Genomic DNA, 19,774 nt, shown 5'->3' with positions numbered 1-19,774 from the left:
CATTTCATGCTGCATAAGGCCGTGTTTCATACCAGCGCTGTGCCTGCTTCCTTCTTTTTGCCTGGTTCTGCTCATCACCATCCTCCACAGCACAAACACACGAGCCGACCTGGTCTCATCGATCTGACCGACCCTGACCAGCGAGCGACCCGCAATCCGACCCGGAAGTCCCTTCATTTTGTTCATTCTTTGTCCCGTGGCCGCACATCTCTCCCTCTCGCTGTCTCTTAATTCTCTCGTCCTCGAACTCTCTCCGCTCCTTTTTCATTATTTTATTATTTTTATCTCCCTCTTCTCCTGTCGTCCCGTGTCTCCGCAAACTCGTCCTCTCCTCCTCGGTACAAGTCCCTACCTTACTGTTATCAACCCACTCCCCAAATCTGGCCTATCACCCGGTGTGCATGCACTGCATCAGACGTCAGCTCGGCCAGCCTGTCGCAGACCTGCACTGTTGGCGCCATTCTGATACATGACGCACTGGCGGCTGGGATCTTCCCTCGAGACTCCCGCAGCTACCACCTCGGCCCTCTATCCTCCATCCTACCCACACTTCTCTCCTCAGCCGCCTGCGGGCTTGCTTCTCGATCTTGATTGATCAGGGTCACCCTCGCACATCGTCAGCGTCTGTGCCTGTTACCTTTCTGGACCTCTTCGTCTCTACTCTCTCGCTCTCTCTCTCTCGCTCTTTACTCTGACCTCCCATTTTCTGGCCCCCTCTTCCTTGCGTCTTCTTGACGTGTTGCATTGCTGGTCATATGCGCCATGACTTGGGCCGACGACGCATAGATCACGGCCTGGCAGTCCACACTCAACGAGAGTGCCCAACGCGAACAGCGACGGCGCCGATAGTTCTTGGCGCCTTTCCCCAGTGAGGCAGCAACTCGCCGACTTCATCAATCAGCATTGCCGCCGCTTCACGCTGCCTAATTTCTAATATCAACCCAATATGCTCTCTTGGCCGAGGTAGTCGTCACTCATATACCAACGTCAACCACCTTCGGAGCCACGACCCGGGCTGTCCTACAACTTGTACGCCAGCAGTGCCAGCTTTCCTCCCGGTCGTCCAATCGACGTCATGAAAGTCAGCATATTCAAACCCCAACCAGCCGGCGCCGGAGGTCAGGCTGCCTCACGTCCCAAGACCGGTCAATCCATTCGGGGCAAGATCTCTGGCCCCATTCCCATACCAACCCCCACAGACGACGAATTTCCCATGCGCAACCCAGGCACCGGCATTGCTACCCCGTTGAGCGCTGAGGATCGGGAGAGGCAGTTGCAAACGGAAGCAGGCCACCAGACGAGCGCGCCGTTTACGCAACCCGAGGCTGTGCCGACCAGAAACACCGACTCAGTCATGGCGCACTCAGGATCAGGATCAGGATCTGTGACGGGTTCCGCTTCGGGTTCAGGAACGGGATCAGCACCTACGCACCAAATACCCAGAGGGTCTCCACAATCACAACGAAGAACCAATCCACCGAGCACCTTAAGACACTCAGTTGTCAGCGAAGCAACGGAAAACACGAACAACAGCAAGGATAAGCCGCAGAGGAAAAAGTCAACACTGCGAGGCGCATTCAGCAAGCTCTTTGGGCGAAAGAAGAAGACCACCAGCCTCTCAGCGCCGCCAGAGCGTGCCTCGACCTATAACAGTCCATCTCAGCACCGCAGTGTAAGTTACCAGCATCGCTGGTTAGCCATGGAAAGTGAAATCTTGCTAACCGTGCCACGCAGGACCCGTCTGCTCTTGCTCGTGAACCCAAGAAGGAGACAGACGCGAAGCGAGCTGCCTCACTGCCCATTACTGAATATGACAGAGCTCTCCGATCACACTCGGTTGGGCCAAACGACTTTTCAGCTATCGAGAGTGCTCGCAATTCTATGCACGCCGATGCTACCCTCTCCGGAAGGAGACGGGCGGCAACCGCCACAGGACAGCTGTTCGGGCCACGGGATGGTGAAATCGGTGGATTATCGCCACGGCCAGCAAGCACGCACGCTAGAGGGAGCCGACTGTTCCCCATGGACGAAGATCCTGAGGAAATTGGCCGAGCCATCACCAGCGATGTCGTGGGCAAGCGCCGGTCTAGAAGTCTGAGCGGCATTGCAGGTCCCCAAGATGACCGTGCAGATGTCCGGCGGAGGAGTGATGAGATCCGTTACTGGCGGGAAAGCTATGATCCGGCCTTCATGTCGCCAACGTCATCCAACGCACCGGACCATGACAACGACGAGACGGGCACACCCGGGGCCGCAACACAAGACGCCCCACCCAAGACGCCCCTTGAACCATTCAACTTTGGCAATATGCCACACCTGAATGTCATGGCTGGCATGAAAATCACAGCTGCAGCTAGCCTTGAAACGAGGATCGATACTCTCGAGGCAAAGATGCGACGGGCTGAAAAGATCATAACCCAGCTCTGCAATGCGGCCCCTGGAACCAGGATACAGCCAGATCAGTTCCACAGGCCGCCGTCCTCCTTACCGACGCCTAACCGATCGACCATGACGGCCGTCCCAGGCATGCAGTCATCCTCCTCACGGCATGGCTCGATGTGCTCGCGGGATTCGCGTGCTTCGTTCCTCGAAGGTGTGCGAGACAACGACAGTGCGACACAGCTCACTGCCCCTTCGGTAGCAAACAGGCCTACTTCGGACTCGACAATCCGCGGTGCCGTCAGCCTTCCTACCATTTCCCAGGGCGTGAGCGGGCCGCTGACCACGGAGCACTATTCCACTCTGTTGAGGCTGCTGGAAGCTGAGAGGGCGTCACGCCACTCACTGGAGGCTCAAGTGCGCATGTTGGCACAAAGACTGGAGGCCGTCGCGGCCTCTACGCCCAAGCAGCGTTGGGCCTCGATCCACGGCGAGCCTCCTCCGACGGCGAGATCTTTTGGTGATGTCTCAGCATTTGACCAGCAAACTCCGGAATACGAGTATGGAAACGGACACAAGAATCAACCCTTGATGCCCGAAGACTCGGGGATCGCAACGAGAGGTCTGGCAGGCGTTGACGAGGACGACTACTCGGAAACATATGCCACGCCTCGTGAGGAGCAGTCCCACGGGTACGGTGCGTTTGGGGAGGAGCTGCGCGACGGAGACGGGGACGAGGACGATGAAGACGGTCAGCGCAAGAAGGCTGCCAGGACGCTGTCCCTCAGTCAGTTGACGATGGGCAAGCCTCATCCCAAGGCCGTCATCTAAACGAGCCAATTGGACATGACTTTCAGGCTACTGGAAGGTTCGGTATAATTTCAGGCTCGCTACTAGCTGGCGAAACGGGTTGCGAGATGGTCAAGGGGCAGATGGGGCGGCATGCCGACAAGGGGGTTGGTTGTACGATATACGATCATCAGCACAAGCTGGCGGGACGCATCTAGTGGTTTTGATGGCATGATTTAGCATTGCGAGAGCGATCTTGGCTTGTGAGCTGTACTGCGCAAGCTGCAAGTGTCTTTGTCCCAATGGAATAGTATACCCTACCTATATTTACTTGTGCAACTATGACATGGATGAAGACATTTGTCACGACATGTGCAAGCGTCACGATTTGGTGCATTCGAGACGGCGTCGAAGAGAGTCGAGACGCCAATGCCAAGCGCACCTTCCTGATAAGCTTAGCGTTTCTGGGTCCAACGCATGCGCCCATTCGCCCAGACGCAGTGCTCCGGGTCCGCCGGGCTGTACCTAGGCACCTCAGATAGGTATCTTTGGGTACCTGACTGCCTGAGTAGGTACCTAGGGTTGGTAGGGTACCTTATTAGCTTCAGAGCTGCTGACAGATGGAGATTGAGACGAGGGCACGACTCGGCCCCTAAGACAGGGAGGGAGCCGCAAACGACAGCACGACAGCGCGCGCCGTGGACCACCAGCCCGTCTCTCAGCTCGACTCGACCCATGACTCCCAACAGCCTACTTATCTAGGTAGGCAGGTCGCGAAAAAATCCATGACCCTCTTTCTTGCTGGATCCTGCCATTGATCATTTTCTCTCCACAGATACGTGTCACCTAGAGAGCGTCAACTACCCATTGCGACACACATTCTCCTCACCTTGTCGCGCCCGTCTCCCAGCTATCATGGCCGGTTCCAAACCCTCCAGCCCTTTCGGGACCTTCTTGATCGTCGGTTGTACGTGTTTTCCCGGTGCCACTTGCTACGTTTGGGCTTTGTACTGACTTTTGCTCCTCGCGCCCAGCCGTCTGCTTCTTCCTCGGCATTCTCTTCGCCTCGTTCCCCTACGACTACCCCCTCCTCTGGACTTCGGCCCCGGTCCCCGAAGCCTACTACGCGCAGCTTGAGACGCACCTGCGCTTCATCTACGCCGCGCCCCCGCTCATCGGCCGCCTCCTGACGAGCATCATCCTCGTCGGCTTCATCGGCTTCTTCGTCAAGCTCTTCAAGGCCAGCGAGGCCAACGTGCTCTTCGACGGCGCCTCCCTCGTCCTCTATTTCATCGGCGTCGGCGTCTACCTCACCAACATTGTGCGCGGCCTGCGCGCCGTCGGCGAGGGCATCTGGGACGACCCCGACTGGGAGGTCAAGGCCAACGGCAACGCCGGCCAGGGCGACGGCCTCGTCCTCGGCAAGGAGGACAGCCTCAAGGTCCTGTCCGCGAGCAACACCATCCTCGCCCTCGTCCTCGTTGGCGTCCTCGTGCTGCAGGTCGGACAGGCGTACGCGGAGCGCAAGGAGCTCGAGGAGATTGAGGCCCTCGACAAGAAGGACAAGGAGGCCGCCGCCGCCGCTGGCAAGGGCGGCGCTGCCAACAAGAAGAAGCAGTAATTGGGGTTTTGCTTTGGGGATTCTCGGGGCCTCGGTCACGTCAGTTTTCCCTGTTTCGCGTCTCTCGTTACGTGGCGGTTTTGGCTGGCGGGTTTTCTGGGTTCAGGCTATTGTGCATCGGGCTGGGGCGAGGGCGGAATGACGGCGGTGGCGGACTGAGAAGATAGGGTACGTTCGGGTCTTGTTTGCGGGGGGAGGGGGGCACGGGGCATGAAGGCTTTCCTGCCAAGCCGGTGTCCCCGACTGTATACCGAGTCAAGGGGTTGGTTGTGGCGCGTTTGATATCACGTATCCTCATGAATCACGATCCGACAGTTGTACTTATGAACAAGAAGCTTGGCATATACATGATGTGTTCTTGTGCGAATAGCAGGCTACACTTTCTGCCTCTGCCAGACCAACACGGCTCCCAAACCTGACGCTCAAAATATGCGACCCGGCGTTCGCGTGGTGTTGCTCAGCATGACGAAGCCTCCCCTGCCGGAGCATGTTCATTCTTGCCTTGTGGTGGCGCTTCTACTGATGCCGGTGCGTTGCTCGCGGCCCCAGCATCCTGCCCGGAAGCATGCACTGATGAAGACGCCGTGCTGTCCGTAATGTCGGCCTTCACCTCTTTCGACAGCGGTGGAGGTGATTGCTGCTTGATTTCTAGGCCCTCAGGCGCGCCGACTGATCGAAGTTAGTTTGTCGTGTTCTTCTGCAAGGCTGGCTTGCTTCACTCACTGTTGTTTGGTCGTCCGCTGTTGGTAGCCATGATAAGGCGGATTCTGGCAGGCCGTGTGACTCAAGTGTACAAATAGACTTCTCTCAGAGTTCTTCAGTAGATCCAGATATCCAAATTTGTGCTCGAAGTTCGTTAGATGGTGTAACCGTTCAAGATGACGATGTCGAGCCTCACTGTGAACCTGTATCGGAGGGGGTGCACCAGCCACGCTCTCGTCGACGTCACGACTCCACCACAGCTTCAGCCACATCTGCGACTTCGTTTCGTGACACGCGCATTCTGTGACACCGGGACTGGCTTCATTAACCGGACGGATTATGCGCAGTCGATAGCGCGACTGGCGAGCTCTTTCAATCGGAGAGATTGGAAATTGGGCGGAAAGAATCTCTCATCTGGAGTCTAATTCATGGTCCAACGGATGGCGTGCGGAGCCCCATTTTCTTCCCTCATATTTTTTTCCTCAGGGGCTGCCACCCTTTTTCAAGATCCCCGCCTCTGCTTTCATATTCCCATCTCAAGAGACAATGTCATCCTGGCTGAAGCGGTTGGTCGAGAGAGCTTCGTCTGCGGGCTTGTCCGATGCCGCCCGTCTCTCTACGACGAATCGCGGCGGTGCATTCAACCCGTCACCTCTGAGCAGGTTCACAGTTTACGGTGCCGGGAACAAGGTATGAGATGCTCACTGGCCTTCTCCACACATGCTTCCTTCGAGGTGCTCACACAAACAGCATGATCTCGTCGAAAAACTCGCCCAAGAAGCCGACTCATCCGGCCTTCGCCGTACCAAAGGGCAAAACGCCGTCGTGATACTCGCGTCGCGCAACCACGCCTCATGGCTGACTGATAAGACCTTCATGGCCAATCTCCTCGAGTCGTTCTCGTCCAAATCTGCCAAGGCCAATGGTGATGCAGCAGAGATCAATGTCCTTGCCGCCGCTGTCGACGGCCTTTGGCCGGAGTACCCCCTCCTGCCAGCTCGTCACGGTTTCTCCATCATTTCCGGACCGCTCGATCACCTCCTGCCCGGCCTCTGGGCTCAAGTCAATGCATCGCCCGCGCCGGTGAAGGGCCAGCCCGATAAGGCGGCATTGACCTTCCGCGTCAACAAGGCCGATGCCAACGTGGGCGGGAACGCAACGACAATCACCCTGCCTCTCGCCAACACCATCTTCCAAAACAGCCGGCCGTTTACGCTCCTCGCGAGTCGCTGGCGCAGAGAGGGCCCGGGTTCGTCCTTGACCATGTCAGACATGGTCACGAGCCCGAGCCGCGAGGTCGTCTGCACGGGCGCCGACGCCGCGGCGACGACGCCGTGTATTCTCATGAACCCGATCACCGCGCCCCGCACCATCGTCTCCGGTCTCGGCAACATTGTCCGCCAGATCGACGTCGACGGCAAGACGGTGCCAGCGTCGCAGGAGCTCGAGGCCGCCGTGACCAAACTCTTCAACCGCCGGCGCAGGGTCGACGGGCCACACGCCCTCCCCAAGGGCCCGCTGGGCGTCTGGGCCCTCGTCTCGCCGCCCGAGATCGGAAAGGACATCGTCAAGAGCGTGGACCAGACGTCGGTGGACGAGATGGGCGAAGACGCGAGCCTCCAGGACGAACTCAGGGCGGCCGGGCGCTGGGACCGCTTCGGCCCGGGGCTCGCCCTCGGACAGCGGATCTTCCAGGTCATCAGCGGCGGCGGCGGCTGGGGCAAGAAGCAGGGCCTGCTGTCGCTCGACACCGAGACGCAGTTCTCGCTGACGGGCGAGGAGGACCTCGAGTCGTTCATCCGCTCCTTCCACGGCCAGAAGGGGGGCGACGGCGAGGACGCGCCTCTCGACTCTGGCGTCGTGGCCCCGGGCTCGACCCTCCAGTTCTTCACCACGGCGGTCGGAGAGCTGCCTGAGCCCCGCCAGGCCGACTTTTCGCTGACGGAACACATATGCGGTGAGCTCGACGCCTTTGGTGTGTCGAAACACATTCACGAGAAGCCCAAGGTGAGCCTCGGTGGCGTGTCTTGGACCATCCTGCCTGGAAAGTTCGGTGCAGTGTCGTCAGAGTGCATGTATGTCTACAACATGGATGCTGCAGGGCCGCAGAATGGCGACACGGGGCGGCTACAGACCAAGATCAACATCCCCGAGTCATACATCTCAACGAGGCCTATTCCAGAAGGGGATGACCACACAGGTATGTAGCCTGGGGGGTTGATATTAGACGCCATCCGTGCTTCGGCATGCTTCCAAGGCTGCCTGTTTACTTGGTGTTCAGAACACACCGAGTTTGAGTGTACACCTAGTTTTTTATGCTGGCGAAGGCTCATCTGTATGATAGCTGTAGATGGAGTGATATTTTGGCGGAACTTGATGACTACCGGCAAGCGGATCTATCTGCACGTACTGTGAGCAAAATCGTGTGAGGTACACATGCGAGCTAAAAGACCAACCCGACCTTGATTGCCGGGATATTGCCGGGATATTATATTCACGAGTCTCCTCTCTCGGACTCGAAAGCGACGTTAGCGGCCCACAAAGTGAAGAAACAAAATGTAAAAGCCTTGGCTCCCCAGATCAGCAGTAGCATCGCTATGTTGCCTCTTGAAAGCCGCCACGTCATCGACTCTATCCAAGTTCTTTGTGACAAAATTCGTAATACCACAATCTTTCATTGTTTTTGCTGGAGGAGCATCCGATCTACATGTATAGCGTAACTTCCGATGTCTCAGCCGGCCCGGAATCCCCTAGCTTTTCTGCTACATCACTCAATCATATCCATATCATCAACAGCAGCAGGGGCGGTCGTCTTCTCAGCAGGGCCAGTCTCGGCAGAGCCAGCAGAGCCCCCGCCAAAGTAATCCGCCATCTCGTCGTCGAGCTCCTCCGCCGTCTTCTTGGGCCGGCCGCCCCTTGTGCGCTCGGGGCCGCGGCTTCCCTGCCGGTCCCTGCCCTCCTCTCTGCGAGCACCAGGACGGCGTCCGCCGCCGCCGCCGCCGCCGCGTCGTCTGGGCATAGGGCTACGGGAGCGCCTGCCAGGTACATAGCGATCAATGCCCTTGGTAGCAGCGTCGTCGAGGTCCTGGTTGCGCGACGGCGAGAGAGACCGGGACCGGCCAGACGGCACTGAGATGCGGTCAGCGAGGGGACGGCCCGGCATCACGGCAGTGTCGAAGGGGTTGCGGCCACCACGGGTGCGCGAATCACGTCCATTGGGCACAATTGAGAGTCGGATCGGTTGGCCTGTGAAGTTGTCAGTCGTCCATGTCCTTACGCCAATGAGTTGCGAGCCTTGGACGAACCATTGGCGTTGGCACCATCGAACTCCCGAATCGCCTGCCGGGCATCGTCAGGGTGCTCATAAGTGACATATGCGACGCCCTCTGATCGACCGGCGCGGTCGTAGCGAAGATTCAACCTGACGACAGGCCCAATCCTATTGAACAAGCCCTTCGCTTCTTGTTAGCGCATGCGCGAAACTTCAGCTGCTTGCGTATTCCCACCTCAAGCTCCTCAGTTGTGAGTTCGTAGTGGAGGTTTTCGACTTTCAGCTTTGATGAAGTAGGGTCACTGAAGTTCCGGTGGTCAGCCAGACGTCAACTTTGATCAGTTGATGGACGTACAGGTGTCCTGGGGACTCTCGGCGGTTGCGAGGCGCAGAACGTCGGGGGTCTGAAAGGCGTCGTTAGGACTTGGCAATCGACAGAGGTGGTGTTGGGGGATGTTGTACTGTAGTCTTCTTCGTAACGGTCATGAACCCATTCGCTAAGGTTGCGGTTAGCGATAGGTCTGTGTCGGGGCGTAGATAGCTATGCAGCTTACCTGTCAAGGTGGCGCGAGTCGTCGCGGTAAGACTGAGCAGCGTAGGAACATCGATTAGCCAGGTCTCGTCATGCAACAATGGCTGTGTTCAGCGACCAGTGAGGGATTGGCTACACAGGGATGGTCGCGAGCCACGCGTATTGTTGAGCTTCAAGAGAGAGAGAGGGAGGGAGGGCAACCTATTCGAAGAATCGTTAGCTGGAGGAACCTCAATTGATGAGCGGCGCCGCTGGGAAATAGTCACCTTTTTGACGCCGTCGCGAGGGTAGTCGTAACGCTCATCGCGCCTGTAGGGCCGGCCACCACCATCACGACCGCCGTCACGACCTCCATCTCGGCCGCCATCGCGGTGGCCGCCTCCACCACCACGTCGACGGTTGCGAGGTTGATCGCTCTTCTATATTTGCGTTAGCAGGGTTGACTGACTGCCGCGCAAGGCTGCCACCAAGCTACCTTCTCCGCAAGGATCTCGTCCAAGCTGCGATCCATGTTGGCCGACATGATTCCTAGAGCAAACACAGCTTGGAGCAGACTTGTCGATGTGCCAGAGGTTACGTCTGTATTGGCAAGCTAAGCAGTGACAAATCGGGAGTTATTTCGGTTGTTGCGGTGGTTACAATTGACGTCGAAGCCAGCGCGTGTCAGGAAGCTTAGCTGGTGCTAGAGGCTGGAGCTTCACCAGAGCCGAGAACCATGCGTTCGATAAGCCTTGCCGTTTCGCCGTGGAGCTTATCGTACCTTGATGCCCCACCTATTGCATACGCCTCGACGTCTGTCACCCTCGACGAGATTCCCCATTCCGCTTCACTCGGGGGCTTCCACGAGTAATCCGAAAGTATATACTGAGGCTGGGTAGCTGATTCATCGACTCAGCACCGTACTATCATCTCACTCTTGGGCATGTGAGGCTTTCTTGTACCTGGCAAAAAATCGGTCTCTCCAACGCAAGGCTGGTCACCTGAATTCTATGTAGGAACCTCACACAGCTTACAACGCTCCGCTGGAGGAATGGCAATCGCGCAGCGGATTCGTCATTGTTTCGGCGACTTCGGTGGTTGAAGCATAATCGCCGAAAGTTATTGAAGTTTCAGACAATTTAAGGTCAATTGTGGGCCCAGCGTTGAGATATTCATTTCAATGTTCTTATGAGGCCGCCATAAGGGGAGGGAACTGGCAGCCTCGCCCTCGATCGCTTTCCTACCTAGGTAGGTAGGTAGGGAGTGGTGGATGCACTCATTAGACTGAGACCATTCGAACAAGTTCATGGCTGCATCAAGTGATGAAGCTTTCGTACCGCTCTTCGTCTGTATCGATTGGCATTATCTCCAACTCGTCTGGATCGACCCATTGTCGACTTATCGTGAAGAACAGTTCTCACCTGTGTGTTCGCTTATATGAATTGAATATTGAAACAACCTGCGCTCAGTTGATCTCACAAGATGCAGGCCAGCTACTAGGCATATGCACCCGCTGCCTTCACACCGACCGAACTCTATTACTGCCCAAACCCCCTCGGCGTCCTGATACAGCCCTTATCGTCCAATATCTGCAGGCAGGGGGGTGACGGTTCGCCGCCCCGGCCTTCACTTTGGCCTGGCAATGTTCCCTGGGCTGGGTGTTTGGCCGTCTATTGTTTGCCGGGCCTGGGTGATGCCAGCGCAGGCAGACCATGACATGAACGCCGATGAAGAGATCAATCAAGGGTTCGGGCAGCGGTTCCGATGGTGCTTATTATAGGCTTCTTGCTTTGAGTCTGGCTGGTTCATACGCGAGTCAGCCACATTGTGTTTTCCAATTCTTCAGCGCCATTTGCACTTGTGAGAACGAAATGAACAATAGCCGTTACGGCAGGTCATACAGGAGACTGAGGAAGGTAAAGAGTTACTGAGAGGTTAGTACCACTGGTATAGAAGTGGATTCAAGCAAGAGTTAGATGGGCAAGGCGAATCGGATTCTCAGAGGATGCTCAGCATTCCATTTCTCGCACCTTGTGATGGACCCCCACCTGAGTACCTAGGAACACTTCACGAGGAACAGGGAGCTAGTCGGCTCTCTTTGATACATTTCCCCGGAGGCATACCCCGATATATGACCGGATTGTGTTGGGCAAGGCACCTGTCTAGTTTCCACCGATCAAGTACATCGGGTCCTTGCTACCATGCTAGCGCGAAGATGAATACGAAGGGGCTTCCGTAGACTGTGCCCAGTGAGGAATGCAGCAACCTGGCCGTCTATTCCAGCATCGACGTGTAGAATATTCGAGTCTCTGTCTCTACCCCACGTGCTCATGATGCAAGTGGTGTATGATGGTGACGCGTACGAGCTCAAAGACAGCATTGGAATCGTCAACCGTCCGGATTGGCAACAGGTGGTGGCACAGAGCTCCAGTATGTGAACAGTCATGTAATAACCTCACAGGCAGGTACAGTACAGTGCATACCTGTGGCCAAGTAAGTACCTCCCTAGGCCGGTGGCTCGAAAAGCTTGACCTCAGCCGCCAATCACAAGCCAGACCGTCTGGCCCATGATTGATCCAATAGCAACGCTGGACTCGCCTGGGGCCCCCCTGAAAGTGGGAGTCGAGTGCGCTGGCCTCCAATTCGAGTATGCTAGGCCTTGCCTGTCTGTCCTCACGTACACGCGCGGCCCTTCCAAGAGAGAGACATTGAATTCTCCCAAAAAGCCACTTCCGTATTCTTCTGTCACGATCCCTTCCTTGTCCCCCCCGGCCTTTTCGGTGACGACACTGCATCGGCGACGACTCGGCCCGCAGTTGCAACACGCGGCATTACACTCTCTGCGACCGCCCCCGACAACTCTGACCCTCCGACACCAAGCCTCCCGAACGCCTGTAGCTGCATCCTCAAGCTTTATGATTTCCGTATCGTCAGCCCCCGCGTGAGAGACCGCACCATGGCGCGACCCATGGGGTCAGTCCGTCTGAAGAAGGCCAACCCCATCACCCTTCTTCTCGGTGCAATTCTCAGCATCTTCGTCATTGGCTTCCTCGTCCTGCCCATCGGCTCTTCGTCCTCCGACTCGGTCTCCAAGAAACCCGCCAGCCCTGCCGTCCACCACCTCTCCCCACCGACAGCCCCCTACCGCAAGGTCGCCGAGGCAGACAGGAAACCGCCGCCCGTCGTTCGCTATGACCTCAACAATGTCACCATCACGAGCGACCCCATCGGCAACCGAGAGTCCATCCTCATCCTGACGCCCATGGTGCGCTTCTACCAAGAGTACTGGAACAACCTCCTGCGCCTCGACTATCCCCACGATCTCATCACGCTGGGCTTCATCCTGCCCAAGACCAAGGAGGGCAATGCCGCGACGACGGCGCTGCAGGAGCAGATCACCCGCACGCAGAAGCGCGGCCCCCAAAAGGATCGTTTCAAGAGCATCGTCATCCTGCGCCAGGATTTCGAGCCAGCCATCACGTCGCAGGACGAGAGCGAGCGCCACAAGATGCAGAACCAAAAGGGCCGCCGCGCCGTCATGTCCAAGGCGCGCAACTCGCTCCTCTTCACGACGCTGGGGCCCCAGACGTCCTGGGTGCTCTGGCTCGACGCCGACATCATCGAGACACCGCCGACTCTGATCCAGGACCTGGCCCGCCACGACAAGCCCGTCATCGTCCCGAACTGCTTCCAGAAGTTCGTGAACGCCGAGACGAAGAAGACGGAGGAGCGGGCCTACGACTTCAACAGCTGGCAGGACAGCGAGATTGCGCAGAAGCTGGGTGCCGAGATGGGCCGCGACGATATCCTGCTCGAGGGGTACAAAGACATGCCGACATACCGCTCGCTCATGGCGTACATGGGACAGGAGGGCAAGGATGAGCATTATGAGATTATGCTGGATGGCGTTGGCGGCACGGCGTTGCTTGTCAAGGCTGATGTGCACCGGGATGGCGCCATGTTCCCTCCCTTCGCCTTTTATCATTTGATCGAGACGGAAGGCTTCGCGAAGATGGCCAAGAGGTTAGGGTGGCAGCCATACGGTCTGCCCAACTACAAGGTGCGTATTCTCATGCCGTGACTCTCCCTGATGCCGTTGCTGACGAGCGCCCAGGTGTACCACTACAACGAGTAGGGCGTTTTTGAAAAGCTGGTATACCAGCATGCATTTCCACCGATGGCATCCTCGCCATTTTCCTTCATGACAGGGAACGATACTGCTCGAAGGCCATGGCCTTCACTTTACTCGCCACAGAACTCATATTAGATTCGTCGAGTTCATTCCCTGCCATACTCTGTGGCCACTTGTAGCATTGGCCTAAAGGCCCGAAAAGCGGAGGGGTTGGCGTTCAGTTATTGTAGTATATCCACATCACTCAGTCTGGGAGAGGGTTTACATGAGGTTCAAATTCGGCCGGCCACACGCGCGAAAGAGAGCGGGCCTCCCCCTTTCCACATGTAAAGAAGAAAAAATTCGCCAAAAACAGGATCAGGAGATCAAGGCCGGTTGGATGGTCTTGTGTGCAATTTGCTGCCAAAACATCTTGGTATCATACGTTGCTTCTTGCGGAAAGCTTCCTCAGAGACCAGGGAGTGAGACACGATGTCAATGCAAATCTTTGTTGTTTTCAGGAGTCGCGTCATTCGCAATAATAGCTTCTCGTTTGTGCACCGGCTGATTGGATTTCATAAAATCGTTACACGACCTGCTCACAACGTTCAGTGCAAACCAAAATTGAACCTCCAAACGCCCAGTATACATCGGCCATTCAAGCACTTTCCCTTGGCCCATCAACCTTGTCATCCAGCGCCAAGCGTCCTGTCCCCGTCCCGTCCCGTCCTGTCCCATCTCGACTCTCTGCCCACCAGGCATGTCTTACGTCCCGTTATACCGGCCCCCCTCCTCGCCGATCCAGTATTCCACCAGCCCCTTGGCACCGACCGCGTCCCCCGCCCTCAGCAGAGCCGCGACGTCGACGTTCAACGGGCTGTCCACGCCCGGGTAGCCCAGCAGCGTCCGCACAGCCCTCACGCTCTCGAGCACGCTATACGCCGGCGTCCACGCATCCTTCAGCAGGTCGAGGCAGATCTCGCCCGAGTCCAGCGCAACGTTGGCGTGCACAATGGGCGTCACGAAGCGGATCGTCGGCGGGCGGAGGGGATACGTCGTCGGGACCTGAATGGAGAGCAGCCAGCGTCCATCTAAGAACACACACACACATACGTTAGCGATCGCCCAAAGCCCGACTTGCGCGCCCTCTCGAACTACCGCTTCCCCCCTCGAGACTGCGTCGACCGGAAAAGGGTCGCGAAGACTGTGGCAACAACAAGAACAGCAAACAAGCAACAGGACGTACCGTCGTAACCGCCCCCGATCCCCCGCCCGTTGATCACGGCCTCCCAGTGCAGCAGGTCCTCGTCCCCGACGGGCCCCAGCCTCTCGACGCCCCGCTCGTCGACCTGCTCGCGCCGCCAGACGTCCAGCTCCTTGAGCAGGCGGCGCGTGGCATTCCTGTGTGTGGCTGCTGAGGAACCCTTTTCGGGTAAGTCCTGAATCTTCCACGACATTGGGAAGGGGGTGGGTGGTAGTCGTGGTGGGGAAGCTGGGAGCGTCGCTCGCCTCGGTCACGGAAGAGGTTGTGTCCTGTCCTTAAGTAACCGGACAAAGATCTCCAAGATTTCGGGATGGGCCCAGTGTCGTTTCGTATGACCGTAGGAGCTTATGGCGACGAGGACTGATTGTTGGTGTCGATCGGGGGGGGAGGGATCTTTGAAAGCTTAGGCTGTCCAAGCTCCATAACGCCGCCACCATTCACGGCCACGTACATGTGCTCTGTCCCGTCTGGCGAGGCCCGAGCTTTGGTAGTCCTGAACCGAGGCACTTAGACAGCCGGCGCCAGCATCTGAGCAAGACATCTCGCACGACATCGCATGATGGCCAGATAAAATGTAAAAAAAGCACAGCTTCGTTATTGATTGTTATGTTCATTAATATTTGTCTACGTGAGAGTCTGTGCCCCTGTCCATCGTCTAAGCGGCCGACCTTCGACCGTGCGGAAAGTGTCCGGCCTCGACACATCGAGTGTGTCGACATCTCATCTCACCCTTCCCCTCCCCAATGCCCCTCCCCCAAAAAAGTCCGCCATCAGTAAAACTGTATGTTCAGTAAAAGAAAAAGCAATGCGCAGAGACCCGTCGTTTCTCTGCCACTGTTCGTCAACGTGCTCCTGCGTAGTCAATTAACCAGGGAGAGACGCCATGAGTCCCTAGGCTGCTGCTGCTCATGCTGTCGCGAAAGCTGCCTTCTCGGCCATCCACAAACAGGATTCAAAGATGATTTGGCCTTGCTCAATGAAGGCGTCGTGCCAAAGCCAGATCATCCACTGCTAACGACCTGGTGGGAAGCTGGATAAAGTGCGTCTTGTCGAATTCCGCCCTGGGAACTCGCAAGCTGACAGTGTACAAGTGATCCATATACAATTTTGATCAAGATGCTTCAATATGGCTCAGGGTGTAGGCCGGCGACCGCAAGAGAAGCGATCGTCGACGCTTGACCCGACCAAAGGGCATGCGAGTGTCGAGTGCCCTACGTCTCAGACTCGTCCTTGGCCTTCCAGAACTGGACCATTCGACTGAGGCGCTTGGCTCGGCTGACTTTTTGCTTCTTTGCCGCTTCGCTCTCAACTGGAACTTCCTCGGAAAGCTTGCTTCGCTCGCCATGGGAGCTACTGATCAACCTGCTGAGACTTGCCAGGCTCGATCGACGACGGCCGAATGCTGCTGATGACACCGAAACGGGTCGTTGGTCAGGCCGGAAAGGCATCTGGGCGCGCGGTTGAGGCATCGGCACAAATGTGCTGTCCCTGGTCATGGTCGAGGTGCTCGATGTCAGCGAAGGCGGAATGTCGACAGAGCATCTGAGCTCTGGACCAGGTTCCCCGAGCAGTAACGACTGGAAAGTGTTCTCCTCGTTTACCGAAGATGGTGCTGTGGATATGCGTTGAGCATCGTAAGACATTGGCGACCGCGGAGAAGGGAAAGAGGACCCATGGCTCATTGAGTAAGGGCTTATGGGAATGTTGGATGGAGTGGCCAGGTGCAGAGGGCTGACCTCTACTGGCGCCAAGTCGGTGTGGCCCAGGGCATGCCTTGGCGAAGGCGTCGCAGACCCGGTCGAATCGGACGTCTCCTGCAACACAGCTGCGGAACGGAAGTCGACGTTACGGGGCTCCTCAACGATGACCTGCTCGTGAAGGGAGTTCATCGATCGCTCGGATTTCATACTGGCTGCATGCCTCGTCCGGCCAAATTCTTCATCTTGCACAGCAAGTGCGTCCATCATTGGGTTCTTCTGGATCATGATGGCGGGAGGAGTCTCATCGTCGCTGCAGGTCTCGGCAGCATCGCTCCTGTTATCCTTCAATGAGTCTTTACTGGTGGGTAGAGACGACGTTGTCTTGCCGTCTTCGCTATCATCATCGTCGTCCTCCTCCTCATCCTCCTCGAAGACATCAGCCATGGTAGAGCTGCTGCCGAATCTGTTGATGCCAAAGCGGCTTGCCTCAAAGGGCACCATCTCGGGGGCACTCTCAGCTCTGCGATGGTAATGCATGCCCGGGCCGCTGAAACCCTTCATGCCCTGGGCACTGTGAAGTTGACGTTTCGCGGAGCCTGCAGCCTTCTGCGCGGCATCCCATTCCGCGCTGTGGACAATAGGCGTATTGAATGGACCGAGCGCAGCATCCAAGTCAATCATTGAAAAGGCCGCGTCGTCCTCGGGTGTCGAGACCGAGCGAGGCTTCCAAGGGTGAGCAGTCTGGTTCGGACTCGACGAGTCGGTAATGGTTACCGTAGGCGTCACAGGCGAGGCAACTGTTTCCACAGCGGATTCGTCTCTCCGGGATTCAAGCTCAGGCTCGCTGTGGGTAGAAAGTTGGTCAGGCAGACAGTCCGTCTCGCCCTTCTTGTCCCTGGGTTTGGACTTGGGCTTCAAAATGGACCCGGCCCAGGCTTTGACTTTCTTCTTCTTCTTTTTGGACTTCTTTGACGGCTTCTTCGAGCCAGTGGGTACAGGCCCATCAGTTTCCGGTGCGACGTTAGGTGCCTGGTCGGAAGAGTTGGAGCTCGCGTCTGCTGTGGTTGGAACATTTTCCTGCTCTCGGGGACTAACTGGAACCAAGCGAGTCGGGGAATGGGCGCCGGCAAATGGATCTAGGCCAAAGAAGGACCATCGTTTCGGGGTCTTCGTAGGACTTGGCTGGGAAGGAATGTTGGTGGCCGGGTCGGGGACGTGCGTCAGGGTTGGAATGGAGTTCCGCCTGCGAGGGGAGCTGCCACTGTGGTTAACGGATTGAATGCTTTGAGACCGTTCCAATATAGCACCGGCAGTGCTAGGCCTGGATTCCTGTGGAGGAAGTGAACGTGTCCTACGGGGCTCAACAGGCGCCGCAATAGCAGGCTCCTTTTCTAGCACGGGCTCATCGTTCATGGAAATAATCGATGAGATGCTACCAGAAACAGAGTGGCCTCCCGGTCGCGCAGTGGCGGTGCTCGACGCGTCACTGGAAACCAAAGAGAGGGGGCGGGGAATGAATTCCAGTGTGTCTGAGAATCCGACCCGTGCGCGCGGGACTGGCCTTGAAGCCCTTGGTGTTGTCTGGACTGGGAGCTCAGGAGCTGCTAGCTCGCTTTCCACAGGGGTGCCAGAAGTAGACGGCTCAGTCATTGGAGTCGCGGGCACAGGCAGTTGTACTGGGGACATCTCTGGCGACTCTCCCGGGCGGCGGCCAAAGTCTGCCGGGCTGTTGGGCGCGCTGCTGCCCCGCAGGGCATTGGCGGGCTTGGGAGGCTGGAGGATAAGGGTAAGGTCATGACTGGAGATGGCGGCTGAGCGGCGATGTGCGTGTCCACGTCGGCGGCCACCCGCTGGGGGCTCGCCAAGCTGCGGTGGCTGAAAGGCGGGAGAGGTGAAGCCGCTCTCCGACTTCGTCGGGCTGGTGCTCATGACGGCAATGGATCCCCCTGAACGGATATTACCACCCACGAACTCACTTCCTCCTCGCCGGTGGCCGTGTCCACCAGGCTTTGATGGCGACGGAATCTGTCGAGGCGACAAAGGCGATATGGGAGGACTCAGTAGTGATGCATTGTTGTCTGCCGCCATGGAGGCACCTGGGTTGAAGCTGAAGTCGGGCAGTGCGGGGGAGCGTCTGGGTCTGTCGGCGCTCGGAGGGCTGTTTTCGTTGAAGGTAGAGCGACTTGGGCTCTCAATCGCAGACTGCGGCCTCCGGCCCGAGGCTCGAGAGTATGATGAAGGAGCGGAGGAGGAGCCCGGCCGGGCCGGGAAAATGAAGGGGGGGTTCGGAGGTGGCATGTTTCGAGGGGATGTTTGGTCTCCGTCCAGAGCGGACTGCGTATGCGTGAGGTCTTCCATAGGAAGCATTGAAGGCAAGCGCTGGGAGGCTGGCTGGTCGAAGTCAAAGGAGTTGAGCGTTGTGGCAGTTGCATCGATTGCCCTTTCGGGACCGAAAGCAGTTGCCATCATGATCCAACCGCTCTTCGGCACCTTGGACGTCGAGCGACTTAGGCGGACATGAGCGGACGATGGACACCGATAACAAGTCGGCTACAAGCTCGCGGGGAGGTTCGAAACGTCTATCGAGTGGCTATGCGAGCCCGCTTTCTGGCAGGTCGACTGCAACGTGTACTGGCTTTGTCGGGAGGAGAAGGGGTCGCTCCGGTTCAGAGGGGTTTGAAGCACCTGGTGAGGCAAATTGCCCGTCAGCATACACATACAGTCAGATAGTCACAAGGTGACACAACGAGTTAAGCAAAGGAAGACATACGCACAGGAATGCAGTGGTGTACAGTGTCGTTGACGGCAAGGGCGGTGGATGGATGGAGTAGAGGCAAATTCACAGTCTGATGTTGGGATGGACTGTCGCTTCGATCGCCAAGGTGTGCAGGCGAGCAAGACAGAAAGACGAAAATGCTGAGTATCAAGAATAAGACGATTTGCTTGTGCTGGGTTAAAGGAATGGACGGTCCGCAAGCAAAAATCTGGCGACTTTGCGGGACCTCGAAGACAACGAATTGATGCGATTGTTGCTTCGGATGATGGTGGTGTTGGGTTGGAGATGGTGGGTGAGACGAGACCAGCGGCGTGCGAATGGAGGAGACCTGGAGCGTGAGGAGGGAATTGGGTATTGGCAGGAGCCAGCGTTGGAACTGTGGGGACAGCAACCGCGCAACCGTGACCGTGACCATCCTGGACCATGTCCACACCCAGGCAAAGCAGGCAACAGAAGTAGGTTCCTGGGTGGGTCTCACCCATTACCCCTGCAGCCACGCCCGCACTGCCCACTGCCCATTGCCCACTGCCCACACCCTCTTGAGGGCCCCTGCCCACTGCCAGGAGGGGCTTGGACAGGGTTATCGAGGCAGGAGGGAAGCAGGGGACGGAGGTACTCGTATCCAATGTACCCACCCCCCCCCCCCCCTT

The 19,774-nt window shown here is 57.3% G+C and overlaps 7 protein-coding genes across 7 annotated transcripts; 4 read left to right on the top strand and 3 right to left on the bottom strand.

The window, feature by feature from the left end:
- Positions 1-1,075: 1,075 nt before the first annotated feature.
- On the top strand, positions 1,076-3,210 carry VDAG_04218 (uncharacterized protein; the record flags this gene model as incomplete). The annotated part of the gene is made up of 2 exons (XM_009650665.1): positions 1,076-1,672; positions 1,735-3,210. The coding sequence occupies 2 exons, from the start codon at positions 1,076-1,078 to the stop codon at positions 3,208-3,210; spliced, it is 2,073 nt and encodes a 690-aa protein (XP_009648960.1).
- An 873-nt stretch (positions 3,211-4,083) lies between these two features.
- Positions 4,084-4,789, top strand: VDAG_04217 (uncharacterized protein; the record flags this gene model as incomplete). The annotated part of the gene is made up of 2 exons (XM_009650664.1): positions 4,084-4,135; positions 4,203-4,789. The coding sequence occupies 2 exons, from the start codon at positions 4,084-4,086 to the stop codon at positions 4,787-4,789; spliced, it is 639 nt and encodes a 212-aa protein (XP_009648959.1).
- Positions 4,790-6,037: 1,248 nt separating this feature from the next.
- Positions 6,038-7,699, top strand: VDAG_04216 (uncharacterized protein; the record flags this gene model as incomplete). The annotated part of the gene is made up of 2 exons (XM_009650663.1): positions 6,038-6,181; positions 6,242-7,699. The coding sequence occupies 2 exons, from the start codon at positions 6,038-6,040 to the stop codon at positions 7,697-7,699; spliced, it is 1,602 nt and encodes a 533-aa protein (XP_009648958.1).
- Positions 7,700-8,258: 559 nt separating this feature from the next.
- VDAG_04215 (RNA binding domain-containing protein) lies at positions 8,259-9,817 on the bottom strand (the record flags this gene model as incomplete). The annotated part of the gene is made up of 7 exons (XM_009650662.1): positions 8,259-8,737; positions 8,797-8,944; positions 8,998-9,064; positions 9,317-9,348; positions 9,433-9,495; positions 9,561-9,713; positions 9,770-9,817. The coding sequence occupies 7 exons, from the start codon at positions 9,815-9,817 to the stop codon at positions 8,259-8,261; spliced, it is 990 nt and encodes a 329-aa protein (XP_009648957.1).
- A 2,412-nt stretch (positions 9,818-12,229) lies between these two features.
- VDAG_04214 (MNN9 protein) lies at positions 12,230-13,408 on the top strand (the record flags this gene model as incomplete). The annotated part of the gene is made up of 2 exons (XM_009650661.1): positions 12,230-13,333; positions 13,388-13,408. The coding sequence occupies 2 exons, from the start codon at positions 12,230-12,232 to the stop codon at positions 13,406-13,408; spliced, it is 1,125 nt and encodes a 374-aa protein (XP_009648956.1).
- A 741-nt stretch (positions 13,409-14,149) lies between these two features.
- On the bottom strand, positions 14,150-14,841 carry VDAG_04213 (ubiquitin-conjugating enzyme; the record flags this gene model as incomplete). Its single annotated transcript, XM_009650660.1, has 2 exons — positions 14,150-14,475; positions 14,631-14,841. The coding sequence occupies 2 exons, from the start codon at positions 14,839-14,841 to the stop codon at positions 14,150-14,152; spliced, it is 537 nt and encodes a 178-aa protein (XP_009648955.1).
- A 1,018-nt stretch (positions 14,842-15,859) lies between these two features.
- VDAG_04212 (uncharacterized protein) lies at positions 15,860-18,976 on the bottom strand (the record flags this gene model as incomplete). Its single annotated transcript, XM_009650659.1, has 1 exon — positions 15,860-18,976. The coding sequence occupies exon 1, from the start codon at positions 18,812-18,814 to the stop codon at positions 15,860-15,862; it is 2,955 nt and encodes a 984-aa protein (XP_009648954.1). The 5' UTR covers positions 18,815-18,976.
- Positions 18,977-19,774: the final 798 nt, after the last annotated feature.

Source organism: Verticillium dahliae, genomic scaffold (genome assembly GCF_000150675.1).
Source record: "Verticillium dahliae VdLs.17 supercont1.7 genomic scaffold, whole genome shotgun sequence".
Taxonomy (NCBI): Eukaryota; Fungi; Ascomycota; class Sordariomycetes; order Glomerellales; family Plectosphaerellaceae; genus Verticillium; species Verticillium dahliae.
This window is presented reverse-complemented; position numbering and strand designations above follow the sequence as displayed.